Source organism: Hyaena hyaena, unplaced genomic scaffold (assembly GCF_003009895.1).
Source record: "Hyaena hyaena isolate Hyena2069 unplaced genomic scaffold, ASM300989v1 scaffold_607, whole genome shotgun sequence".
In the NCBI taxonomy this organism is placed as follows: Eukaryota; Metazoa; Chordata; class Mammalia; order Carnivora; family Hyaenidae; genus Hyaena; species Hyaena hyaena.
In genome coordinates this window covers 828,463-842,571 of record NW_024081241.1, presented here as the reverse complement: position 1 = coordinate 842,571, position 14,109 = coordinate 828,463, and the positions used below count along the sequence as shown (strand labels likewise).

Below are 14,109 nucleotides of genomic sequence, written 5' to 3'. Positions count from 1 at the left end.
CTTCTGGCCCCGGAACTCAGCTGTTCGGCCCCTGCCAGACTCGGAGGTGAGGCCAACCATCCCCGTTGCGACCAAAGCATGCACGGTGACACGCACACACCCCCGTGTCCCCCTCGTACGTTTTCAGAGTACTGGGGAGGAAAATCGAGTTCGTAAGGAACATTTTCCTTTCTCAGGCTCCAGGCTCGGTTCCGAGCCACCGCCTCCTGTGGTTGACAGCCCGAGTGGCTCTAGCGAGGCCTCTTCCATCTACCCCAGGCCGGCCGCTGCGCCACGGTGGTCCTCGGATGGTGGCCCTCGGATAGCCGGGCCAACTCAGACCCGCAGTGCGCGCTGCCCTTCTGGGCTGCATTTCCCCGACCGCTCGGCGTTGTCACTAAAGCCTCGGCCACGAGGATCTGGCCTTTCCTGTCCGTAAGGACGACTCTTGGAGACTTCCCGCGTGGGATCTTTATCCTGGGAGTTTTGACGTCGTCCTGGGCCAGGGGAGGGTAAGGGCGCTGTGCACTCAGCAGTGAGCAAGAAAAGAGGGTGGGTTGTCAGGCCCAGCTGGTGTATGATCTTGGTGCTGCAGTTTTCCCATTCGTGGAATGGGTTAATGACGTGTTTCGCTAGGCATAATGCCTTCTTTGCAATATTTTTTAAAAAAGCAATCTCTATGCCCAACGTGGGGCTCAAACTCAGGACCCCGAGTTCAAGAGTCACATGTTTTACTGGCTGGGCCAGGCAGGCAGGCACCCTTTTATTTGCAATATTTATTTTTATTTACCTTTTTCCCCTTTTTTAATTCTTCCTCACCAAGCATGACTTTCATTTATGTTTGTTTTTGTTTTACCCTTGTTGTTTAGAATTACGTTCTTGGGTTTTGCCTCAAAGAAGTAATGTAAATTTCCCCCAAATGAAATGAGAAGTAAAGCCATACTTTTCAGTACTTAGTGGTTATATTCACTAAGCTTTGACTTTTAACATTAAAAAGATTCTTACAAGTATTTCTTGGTTTCTTAAGGTGTGACTTATTTATTATTTTAAATATATTATTGTTTATTTTTAAGGTGTGACTTTTAAACTACAGTAATGGAGCTGGCTCACAGTTTATTGCTAAATGAAGAAGCTTTGGCTCAAATCACTGAAGCAAAGAGACCAGTTTTTATCTTTGAATGGTTGAGATTTCTTGATAAAGTATTGGTCGCTGCCAACAAGGTATGGTATTGCTTTTTTTCCAGCTGGGTTTACATAATGAAGAGTATTATATGTTTATGATTTGTAAGGGAACATGCATTATGTTTTGGAAAGGTTGTGAGTCACTTACGGAATTGAGACTGTAACACTGTAATAGAAATTTTTGTCTGTCCTTTTTCTGTTTTGTGGCAAAATCTGAACCTCATTTGAACCTAGCTCTTTGCCTACTTCATGGCTCTATCCAGACAGCTGAACATGACTGGAGAAAAATATGTTTATATGACTGCATTCATCTTAAATTCATTAATCTCTAACCTGCAAGTGGTCCCTCTGCGCTGTCTAGCAATCCCGATATCTTCACTTATCTCTCAGAGCAGTTATAATCGGGTGGGTTTTTTTGTTTCCTTTTTCCTATATGGTCTTTTTAGCCTTGTTGCTTTTCACTATGTCTGTGTTTTGTTTTCTGTCTTGAAAATTACATACTTTCCTCAACTGCCTGGTGATGTTTGGCTGTCTGCTCAAATTTAAGAATAAGTGGTAAGTTTCCTGGGCAGGATGAAGTTTGTTAACTGTGCCCCACTATAGTCCAGTCCTGTGGTTTGAGGAACCTCTGGCATTGGCATCATAGTTATTCTACTCTATCGTCTTAGGGCATATCACTAGCTGCCTAGATTCTAGGAACTGGGGGAGAAGGCTGGGACTTCAGCATCCAGTATGTAAACTCGCATTTAATGCTCCATTTTCAGTACAGTCTTTCTAGCCCACAGCTGTGCTGGAGCTTCCTAAGTCCTGAATGGAAGAGAGAGGTATAAGAGTCTTATAGCTTCTAGACTCTCAACCATTTCCTCCAGTTCCAGACATAATTCACTCCCTCCTCCATAAGCACCTGGAGCTTCACACAACAACAAAACAAACATGAGCTTTATGGGATTCCGTGTTGTAAGCTAGGTCTCTTGTCAGCTTTCCCTATTGGGGGTGCCTGGCTTCTGTATTTTCTTTTGATTCTTTTCCTGTTTTCTTTGCTCTTGTGGATCTGTGCATTTGTGTGTGTGTGTATGTGTGTGTGTAGTTGCACTTTAATATAGTTTTTCGTAGTGTTTCTGGAGAGACAAAGTTAATGCATGGATTCATTTATGGGCCTTAGCTAGAAGTCTCTATTTTCTCTTAACCCCCTTCCAGCTGAGTGTTTGCTGCGTCTGTTCCCCTGACACAGCTCTTGTCCTGTCATCAGTGACCTCACATTGTTCCAACCAGTGGTCAGTATTCTGTCTTAGTTGACCATCAGCAGCTTTTGACATAGTTGATCCCCTGCCTTGAAACACTTAATAGATACTTTATTTTGTTGGGAAGAGTATATACAAATATTTATTCCCTCCATGATGTCACCTAATCTCATGATTTTTGCTACCATCTATACAGTAATGACTCCCAGATATCCAACTACCTCTTTCTCTATTAAATAGCATCTCAAAATTAACATATGCAAAGCTGAATTCTTGATTTCCCCGTCCCAAACCTGTCCTTTCCCCAGTGCTCACCATCTTAGGAAACAACCATTTCTTCCTTCTGGTTGCTCGCATCATAAACCTTAGAGTCATTCTTCTCTCTTTTGGAAACTTCACATAACATTTATCAGCAAATCCTATGGGTTCTAGCCACTAAGCATGTCCCGAATTGAGTTATTTGTCATCGTGTCCATTGTTCCCACCCTCAACTCTCATCTGGGTCATTACAACAGCTTTTTTTTTTTTTTTTAATGTTTTCATTTATTTCTGAGAGAGAGAGAGAGAGAGAGAAAGAGAGCAGGGAAGGGTCAGAGAGAGAGAGGGAGATACAGACTCTGAAGCAGGCTCCAGGCTCTGAGCTAGCTGTCAGCACAGAGCCCGACACGGGGCTTGAACCCACAGACGGTGAGATCATGACCTGAGCTGAAGTCGGATGCTTAACCAACTGAGCCACCCAGGCGCCCTGTGCAACAGCTTCTTAAGTGCTCATTACGCTTCCAACCATGGACCTTGTAGAGTATTTGTTGCTCAGTAGTCAGAATGTTCCTGTTAAAACGTTTTAATCATGTACCTCTTATGCTTCAGATTCTCACTCAGGATAAAACTGAAAATTCTTACAATGGTGTATAAGCGGCTATACAGTTTATCCTTTATATTCTTCTGACTTCATCTCCCATTACTTCCTGTCTCTGACTCTCCGCCAGCCAGACTGGCCTTCTTGCTGTCCTCCACCAAGCAAGCTCCCACCTCAAGGCCTTTGCCCTTGTTCTTTCTGCTTGGAATATTTTTCTCTCAATATCTGCATAGCTCACACCTCTGCTTCTTTTCAGAGAGGCCTTTTGTTACTATCTGAACAAAACAGTAAGAACTCACACTATTCATTTGTTTACGTGTTAAACTTGGCCTCTCGCTGCTAGAATAGAAGCTCACAAGGGCAGAGACTTTGTTGTGTTCACTGTTACATCCCGGTGCCTGGAATAGTGCATGCATATAGCAAGTGCACAATAAGCATTTGTTGAGTGAATGAATGTATTTGAATGTCTTTTTGTGCTGCCTAGGACTCCTAGGGTTTTGTTTTGTTTTGTTTTGTTTTTGTTTTTTTTTGGTTTCCTTCACGGACCTGTATCTTATGAGCTGCTGACTTTGCTTTTACAGGCCAACCTAGCTAGGTTCTAAGATGTCAGTTGTCCATATGCTCAATATTTCACATCCTTTGACTGATGGTTTCCTAGTAAGTTGGTGTGAAAACTTTTTGATCTAGAGTAGTCACTTGTGTTAGTAGCTAAATTTTTGGTATTGGAGGGGAATGAAAGATAATATTTAGGAAAGAATGGTTCATTTCTTTCTTTTTTTTTTTTTAAGATTTTATTTTTAAGTAATTTCTGTACCCAGTGTGGGGCTCAAACTTACAACCCCGAGGTCAAGAGTCTCACGCCCTATGGACTAAGCCAGCCAGGTGCTCCAAGAATGGTTCCTTTCTTACCAAACTTTTCCTTATCTTGAACATTTTCATTTAAGAGTTTATGCCTAATATAATACAGCTTTTAACTGTTAAGTATTTTTTATTTTGATTAAAAGGTAACGAAAGCACGCAGAAGAAAAAAAAGCTGATAATGTTCTTTATTTTTTATAACAGACTGACGTAAAGGAAAAACAGAAAAAGCTTGTTGAACAATTAACTGGATTAATAAGTAGTTCACCTGGACCACCTACACGAAAATTGTTAGCCAAAAATCTGGCAGCCCTCTATAGCATTGGAGATACTTTTACTGTTTTTCAAACACTTGATAAATGTAATGATATTATCAGAAATAAAGATGACACTGCAGCCTACTTACCAACAAAGCTGTAAGTACTTACTTTGACATTTTGGTGTTTTTAGAGTAACTTACCTTAAAAAGGGACTACTGGTCATAAAGACCCCCAGGTCAGTGGAACCCGAGGCATGCTGCTCGACAACGAGAGCTCTAAGTAGGTCTGGGGAAGGGTTTCCTTTTCATTATGTGTTTCGTCACCCCTGAGACTTTCAGTAAACTACAGAGAATTGGCATGGTGTTAGCAATTCGCACAGAGATCTCTTGGTAAATTTGGATGGAGAGAATATTCTTGGCTGAGATAGAAAGAAAAGAATTTCTAGACGATGGGATGCAGGCAGGAATGGGCAAACTAGGCCACAGGACAAATCCAGCCTGCTGCCTATTTTGTAAATAAAGTTTTATTGGAATACAGACATTTCATTTAGCTGGTAGCTGCTCTCATATTGTAATGGCAGAATTGAATAGCTCAGAGACCATTTTGCCTGCAAATTTGCTGAGTAGGGACTTACCTAACTTGTGGGTCAAACTTGTGGTTTGGGTCAAAGACAGACATTTTCAGAGCAAGCCTGAAGGATAATGGCTATAGGGTGCATCCTATGAAAGGGTCAGATAAGAAAATCAGCTGTTAGAGTACAGTGAGGAGTGTTGTCCAGGGGAAGATAACACCTAAATAAGCTTAGCTGTTGTGTGACAGGAGAGCAGTGTCAAGGAAGGCTTCTCAAAGGAGCATCAGCTAAAGAACATCAACAACAAGGAAGGACACATGGAAATGGTCAAATAAGCGGTTAAGATGGGAAGAAGGGAAGATGCATGTAATAGGCCGGGGATTGATACACTTTATGAAAAAGAGCCTTTGTGGATATACATTTCTGTTGCGACTGTTTGCCTCTGCCCCAGACTGTATGTAAATAAATGAGCATAGCCGTGTTCCAATGAAGCTTTATTTACGGAAACTGGTGGCAGGCTGGACGATGGGTCAGATTCGGCCCACAGGCAGTAGTCTGCCAACCTGTTTTCTAGGCAGAGGAAACTTCTCATTGGAAACAGAAGTAAGTTCTTTATACTTTACGGAACTTTTCAGAAAGATGCAAAATAGAGGAGGGAACAAGTTGTGAGAGGAAGGTGAGAAGTTCAGTTCTGGGTGTGCTGACTTGCAGGACAGGAGGGAATATCCAAGGGACAGAGTGTAATAGGTGATTGGAAGTCTAGGTCTGGATTTCAGAGGTCTGAGTTGACAATGTAGCTCTTGGCGAGTAGAGTGAAGATTAGCAACTCTTTGATATGGATGAGGTTACCTAGGAAGAGCTATACTGTTTGAGGATAGAGAACAGCCCAAGGATACCTCTCTACACCAACATGCAGGGGGCCCGGGCCAGTTTAATAGCTTACAGAGGAAAGGAGGAGATTATTCCAAACCTGGACACTGGTTTTTAGGTCTGTTTTCAACTGCGTACGTATGTTGTGAATAGATTCTGTGTTGTTTGGGATAGATGTAGATCTCAAACATTTTAGAAGAGATTAGAGAGCACCAGTGCTTTCCAGTTTATTTTGGAGTTTGAAGCTATGTTAATACTTTGATGGTTTAGTTCTCCACCACTTAGCAAATCTGCATGTGATTTTCTAGTTCTGCTTAAGTAGAATTTATTACATATTGCATATTATTTATATGTATTTCCAGTGGATTCGTGGATTCTGTTTAGGAATTCTCTGAATATTCTGGCATGTGACCTCAGTCACTTTTAGTTTTGTTATCAGCCTGGAGAGTATTGAAAAAAGCGCAGGATTTAGAGTGAAATAGATGAAGGTTGATTGAGTCCCTGATTCTACTAATATTACATATGTGATAGTGAGGTGAGTGTATTTAATGTCTCTGCTTCAGTAACTTGCTCAGGACACATAGCTATTAGGTGGCGGGTCCTAGGATTTAGACACAGATCTGATAGACTTCAAAGCATATGCTTGTCTCATAAATGGTCAAGTCACAACAGAGTAAAGAACATAATTTTGTCAAAATGAGTGGTTGACATGAAGGGTTATATATAATGAGAGAGAAGAAAGAGTCATTGCAGACTGACATAATTTGGGAAGTCTTCTTGAAAGGAAAATTTGGGTTTCTTTCCAAAGGATGGGTATGATTTATTATAAATATATTTCTTCTCTTGTATTCCTTTTTTTTCAAATGTACTTTACCTTTTTTTTTTTTTTACAAGTAATTTATTGTCGAGTTGGTTTCCATATAACACCCAGTGCTCATCCCCACAAGTGCCCTCCTCCATGCCCGTCTCCCCCCTCCCCCCCAACTTCTCTTGTATTCCTAACAATACAAGTCGATGAACCGTAATATTCGTTGTGATTATAATGAATAGGTAGGTAAACAAAGCGTTTTTGAAAACTGAAAATTAAAGATTTGTAGCCCAAAGTGTCCTGCATAAATACAAAGTGATTTCAGAAAGCGAGAAAGGTATCATGAAATTGTTTTACTAACCTGAACAATGACCAGTGAAAACATCACTTCTTACAGGGCTGCGGTGGCTTGCGTTGGAGCATTTTATGAAAAAATGGGGAGAATGTTAGGAAGTGCATTTCCAGAAACCGTGAATAATCTTTTGAAATCTCTGAAAAGTGCAGAGGTAAGTTTTACAACAGATATTTTTTAAATGTTTTGCTTGTGGCAGGAGTTAGATGTCAGTTAAAAATATACGTTTGCCTTTTTTTTCCTATCACTGTGGTGCTCCTAGTGCTTAGCAACAAGGTAATTTAAGATTCTTACTTGCAAAAGAATATATGTATTACTTGCCCCTTCTTTAATGTATATTACCTCATAGTTCAGTGCGAAGGAAAAGAATGTGAAGGAACAGAATGTTTTTCCTTGGCAAAAATAAGTTTACTTATTTTTTATTTAGCCCTACGGATATTTTTGCTTTGCCATTTTATTAGCTGTAAGTAATGTATTAGGTTCCTAGGGTTGCCCAGGGTAATGAATGACCATGGTGACTTCAAACAACAGAAATTTATTGTCTCACAGTTCTGGAATCTAAAATCCAAAATCATGGTGTTTGGCAGGACCATGCTTCTTCTGAAGATTCGGGAAGAATCCTTGCTCACTTTCTTACTTCCAGCAGTTGCTGGCAATCCTTCATATTCCTTGGTATTCCTTGACTTATAGACACATTTCTAATTTCTACCTCTGTTGTCACATAATGTTCTCCCTCTGTATCTGTATTTTGCATCCAAATTCTTCTTTTCTTTTAAGGATACCAATTATTGGATTAGGGCCCACTTTAATAGAGTATGAACTTGTTTTTATTTAATTTCATCTGCAAAGTCCTTATTTCCACATCAAGTCATCTGCACAGGTAATGGGGCTTAACACTTGAACTAATCTTTTGGGAGGACACTATTCAATCCACAGCAGCTAATATTGAGTAAAAATAGTTCTGTTTTGTCATGTCAGCTCGGTGTTACTTATGAAAGTTCCTTATCAACTTGGTGTTAACTAAAATTAGACCAAACCCTGGACTCTCACAGTCTAATTTCTTCATCTCGGAAAGGTCAAGATTTCCTGGACAGCCCTTCTTCTGGGAATCATTTGTCTATTCATCTATTAAACAACGATTGAGGACATGCTGTCAGGTAGTAAGCATATAAAGATGAACATGACATGGTCCCTGACCTCATCAAGTCTGGCGGAAGAGATCTGTGTTTGAATAAATGTACCATAAGAAATACGAACCAAGCACTGTGAGAGTATGAAAACAAGAGTTACAAAAAGATGAAGGTTTAGCATAGCTCTGTGACATGTTTTTTAAGTGCATTGGATGGTTCTTCTCTTAGAATGCTTGTATTACTTAACTACTGTTTTGCTCAACCATTCACATTCTGAGATTTTGGATCCTTGAGATATGATTATAGTGAAGTTTTTGAATTTGTTTTCATGTTCTCATTAAGCAGCACTTCAGTATATTGTGGAAACATTGGAATATGTTTTCTAGTTATAACCTAATTTCTCAGAAAGGTATCATTTAATTGAAATTAATAATTACTCTTACCTTTCAGGTACTTTCTAGGATACTTTATTTTTATTTTGCTTTTCCTTACTTACTGTTTACAGTTTAAAGGTAAGACTCTGAGACCATGAAGCCCAGAAAGCTGTCGTGTTTTGGTATGTTCTTGTTAAACATGGAATTTGTTTTACAGCAAAGTTTTTAGGTTTGATTTACGTTTGCTTCTAGTCTCAAGGGCGAAGTGAAATCCTAATGAGTCTACAGAAAGTTCTGAATGGACTGGGAGGTGCGGCAGCTTCCTCTCATCGTGATATTTACAAGAATGCCAGGTCCCTCTTGACTGACAGGTCAATGGCTGTTCGGTGCGCAGTTGCCAAGGTTAGTGCTTGGCCAGTTTATAATGCTATTCCTTCTCCTGATTGCTTTTTTTTTCTCTAAGTTTTAAAATATGATAACATGCTTATTGTTCCCATGGATTAGTTTCATTTTGTAAAATTATGTATAAATGGAATCATGTGGTATGTGCTCTCTTGTTTTTTGGTCTGGCTTCTTTCACTCAATATGATTATTTTCAGATTCATCTATATTGTTACACATGTGTCATTAGCTCATTTCATTGCTGAGTAGTATTTCATTTGTGGATGTACCACAGTTGGTTTATTCCTTCACTGGTTAGGGACATTTAAGTTGCTTCCCGTGCAGACTGCTACAAAAAAATGTATGAACATCTGCATACAAGTTTTTGTGTGGACGTATGCATTCATTTTACTTGGGTAAATACCTAGGAGTGGAATAACTGGATCATATCATAGATCTGCGTTTCACTTTTTAAAAAATTGTCAAACTATTTTCCGAAGTACCCCTACCATTTTACATTTCCACCAGCAGTGTATGAGATTTCTAATCCCTCCACGTCCTCACCAATGTTTGGTTAATCATTCTTGTTCATTTTAGCCATTCTCATATATATGTACCCACATCTCATTGTAGCTTTAATTTCTATTTCCTTAATGACTAATGATGAGCGTATTTTCATGTGCTTATTGCCATCCTTACCTCCTTTGATGGAGAATCTATTCAAATCCTTTGCCCATTGTTTTATGGAGTTGTTTTCTTATTGGATTTTGATAGTACTTTATTGTTTTTTTATGTATCTCTTTATCAGATACATGATTTGTAAATATTTTTTCTCAGTTGTGGCAGGTCTTTTCATTCTCTAAATAATGCTTTTCTAAGAGGGAAAATTTTGAATTTTATTTAAGTCCAATTTACTAATTTTTCTTATGTAGACTATGCTGCTGGTATTGTATCTAAGAACATTTCCTAACTGAAGGTTTTTCTTATGTTTCCTTCTAGAAGTTTTATAGTTTTATACTTAGATATACAATCCATTTTTTACTTAATTTTTTAATATAGTGGAAGGTATGAATCAAAGTACTTTCTTTTATGATCCATTTTGAGTTACTTTTTTAATATGGTACAGGTTTGATTCAAAGTTCTTTCTTCCTTTTTTTTTTTCTTTTTTGCAAATGTATATTCACTTGTTCCACCGCCATGTTGAAAACACTATCTTTTCTTCACCTATATTGCCTTTGCACCTTTGTTGAAAGTTGATTGTCCATATATGTATGGGTCTATTTTTGGACTCTGTTATGTTCTATTGATTTATCTTGATGTCAATAACACTATCTTAATTACTGTACTTTTATAATAAGTCTTGAAACTAGGTCGTATTAACCTTCCAACTGTTCTTTTTCAAAATAGTATTCTAGGCTCTTTGCATTTCCATGGGAATTTTAGAATTAGTTTCTCAATTTGTAGAAAAATAACATGCTGGGATTCTGATTCATGCTGATATTTTGCAATGAATCTATAGATCAATTTAAGAAGAGTTGATATCTTTTTTTTCTTTTTCACATTTTCATTTAAATTCTATTTAGTTAACATATAGTGTAATATTGGTTTCAGGAGTAGAATTTATTAATTCATCACTTACATATAAAACCCAGTACTCCTCACAAGTGCCCTCCTTTATACCCATTACCCATTTAGTCCATCCCCCACCCGCCTCCCTCAATCAACTCTGTTCTCTGTCCTTGAGTCTCTTATGGTTTGCTTCCCTCTCTTTCCCCCTTCCCCTTTGTTCATCTGTTTTGTTTCTTAAATTCCACATATGAGTAAAATCATGGTATTTGTCTTTCTTTGACTGACTTATTTTACTTAGCATAATATGCTATAGCTCTGTCCATGTCATTGCAACTGACAAGATTTCATTCTTTTTGGCTGAGTAATATTCCTGTGTGTGTGTGTGTGTGTGTGTGTGTGTGTACACAATTTGTATCTTCTCCCTTTCCTTCATTTGTCTGGCTAGAGATTTATCAAATTTATTGTCATCTCAGAGAAGCAGCTTTTGGTTTTATTTCTATTTTTATTCTCAGTTTTCTATTTCAGCTCTTTTATCTTTATTATTCTGTTTTTGTCTCTGGTTACTTTGTGCTAAATTTGCTTTACATCATCTAGTTTCTTAAGGAGAAGCTGAGGCTATTGATTTAAGACTTTTCTTCTTTCTAAATAAGAATTTAGTGTTAAATATTTTCTCCAAAATACTGAAAACTCAAGGCAGTAAGGTGGAACAATTACAGGGTTAACTTTATGTTCCATCTCCTAAGGATCACTGTGCTTCATTGCGTGATGTCCAAGGTCTTGAAAACTATTGTTTCATATATTTTAATTTAATTCTTTGTTATTTCAGGAGAAAGAGTAAATCTGATTCTTACTATATTGCTAGAAGTGGAAGTTCTAGAATGTAATTTACTTTTTTTTTTTAAATGTCCAGTGTCTACTCGAACTACAGAACGAAGCTGTGTTCATGTGGACTGCTGAACTGGAAAATATTGCCACTCTCTGCTTTAAGGCTTTGGAAAACTCAAATTATGGGGTTCGGGTGGCAGTGTCTAAACTCTTAGGAACAGTCATGGCTACAGCGTTGATGCCAAAACAAGCAACAGGTATTGTTTGCCAGCCCCCAATGTAGACTATACCAGATATTTGAAGGTATATGGAATTTATCTAAGTGAGTTCTTTCTTGTAGGGAAGCCACTTTAAAGTTTTAAATTGTTGAGTGTCTTTGTCCACTACCAAATGGAATTTTCCTTGATACAGACATGTTTTATGGTAATAATATATACGATAATATGTATCAAGTATACTGGATATATAAGCAAGTATTGTGTAATCTTCAAGGGACTGGAGTCTGGCACTTTATATGCTTTTTAACTTTCAATCTCTGATGAGTAGACCCTTCTTATGGTATTTTGTTTGCTTCTTTCTTTCTTTTTTATGATTATTTTAAGCAGAATCAGAGGCATCATTGATTTGTCATGTGACTTGTGCTGTACCTCACAGTTCCATAGAGATGCCTCAGTCAGGGAGAGTTGTGAGTAGATGCTCAGTGAGCCACCTTCTGCTACTGTCCCCACCCTGACTCCACCTCTGTATAGTAGAAGGAGAATCAGATGTCATAGATTCAAGTCTAGGCTTTTACGTTAATTAGCTGTGAAACTCTCTGAACTTTAGTCTCTTCATCTTTAACGATAATTATTTCAATCTGTGCAATTAGATGATGATGACCGGTATCATTTATCAAGTGCTCAGTGCCAGGCACTGAATTAAGCATATAACAGAATTGTTTTATTTAATCCTCACAAAAGCCCTATGAATTATAAGTACTACTATTTATTTATTTTTAAATGTTTATTTTTAAGAGAGAGGGCATGCACACATGCACGCACATGGGAGGGGGACAGAGGATCTGAAACAGTCTCTGTGCTGAGAGCAGAGAGCCTGATGCACAGCTTGAACTCATGAACCTTGAACTCATGAATCGTGAGATCGTGACCTGAGCCAAAACCAAAGATGCTTAACCAACTGAGCCACCCAGGCACCCGTATAAGTACTGCCATTTTATAAATAAGGAAGTCGAGGCTTAGAGCCTTGTGTTAATTTATGTTCTGTTATGTGTTCTATTAAGTTTCAGAGCTGAAATTCAAACTCAGGCAGCCAAATTCCAAAGTTTACATACTTAATCATGAGCTGTATACCTCTCCCACAGACTTTTTGTGAGGATTATGTTTGCAGCTGTTTGTGAAAGGACTGTGTAAAATGTGAAGCTCTGTACAAGGGGTGGCAAGTTGGCTGCAGTCCAGTGACATTTTAGCTTATTGCTAACCATTGTGTAGAAAGCGTGGACTTGACAGTTTCTTTGCATCCACCTCAGTTGGGAATGACAGCTGTGATCAGTGATGGCTGTGGGTGTGTTCTGTCCTGGTTGTGTTACATATATCAAGGTTAACATTATTAGGCTATTTTTGGCATAGATTTATTGAATTGCTTTTAATATCTAGCTTCTTCCATTTTCTAGCATTTAACTTCAAAGTTGAATTTATTTTTACAAGTACATTGTAAATTTAAAGACTATAAGAAAACAAAAGGACCGTATATCCTTTGTAGTAAAGAATCCTTAAAAATAATTACTTCAATTTTAAGCGAGATTTATAAGAAAGTGTTATTCAACTAATAGCAAGATATGAGTTTATTTTTCTTTCTGAAAGTAATGCGCCAGAATGTGAAGCGAGCGACATTTGATGAAGTCTTAGAACTCATGGCCACAGGATTTCTACGTGGAGGATCAGGTTTTCTCAAGAGTGGTGGAGAAATGTTAAAAGTTGGAGGGTCTGTTAATCGTGAAGTCAGAGTTGGAGTTACACAGGTTTGTAGCGTATATGTATAAAAGAATTCTGTTTGCATCGCTTGTGAAATCTCATGGAACATTCTTACTACCTAACAGTGCACACAGGTTTTTAATCTTGTCTGGTTTCTTTCAAAACATTTATTTTACCAAATGAATGAATTACATTCAGATTCCAAATTACACACTTATATGGAAAGATAGATTCTTCATGATGAGTAAATAAGCCTTTGTCTACTATATTTACATAAGTATCCGACAACATTTTCGCAAGTTTTACTTGGCAAACAATCAGATGTAAAATAATTCAGTTTTATTTGAAATTAGATTCAAATAGCTTTAGGCATTTAGAGTTTAATGTTCTCCAACTACCCTGTAGCCAACTGAATTGGTTAATACTTTGGATTTGTCATTAATTATTAATCACCAGTGCAATTATGAAATGAATTCTGACTTGGAATTATAATCTCAAAATAATAATTAACCAAATAAGGTATTATGGTTAAAGATCTAAGAACAATTAATACATAATAAGATAAAATATTTCTTTGTTATCTTAGTCAAAATCACCCCAACTATACATTGTTCCTAAAACAAGGGTAAAATAATATTAAACCATTTTTATCCTACTATCATAAGCAGCTGTTTTCTAGGTCAATGTTTGTTTAGGATGTGTGAGTTTTCTTAGTCCTACAGCCTTTTACCTTCCTCATCATTAGGGTGAATTCAGCTTTCCTTCCCTCCCTTCCCATTCTCTTTTGTGTTTGTCATGAAGCTATTATCTTTTTTTTTTTTTTTTTAAGTAAGGAAGTTTTTTTTTTTAATTTTTTATGTTTTTTTTTTTTTTTTTATTATTT

At 37.8% G+C, this 14,109-nt stretch overlaps 1 protein-coding gene across 1 annotated transcript in view; it reads left to right on the top strand.

Moving 5' to 3' along the window:
• The window catches only part of HEATR5B (HEAT repeat containing 5B), a 99,553-nt gene continuing 85,444 nt past the window's right edge, over nt 1–14,109 (top strand). The window contains exons 1-7 of the mRNA XM_039257216.1: nt 1–46; nt 1,053–1,200; nt 4,321–4,532; nt 7,023–7,131; nt 8,734–8,883; nt 11,342–11,513; nt 13,116–13,273. Of these exons, the coding sequence (XP_039113147.1) occupies nt 1,075–1,200; nt 4,321–4,532; nt 7,023–7,131; nt 8,734–8,883; nt 11,342–11,513; nt 13,116–13,273 (927 nt within the window). The 5' untranslated portion in view covers nt 1–46; nt 1,053–1,074. The remainder of the gene's footprint in view (nt 47–1,052; nt 1,201–4,320; nt 4,533–7,022; nt 7,132–8,733; nt 8,884–11,341; nt 11,514–13,115; nt 13,274–14,109) is intronic.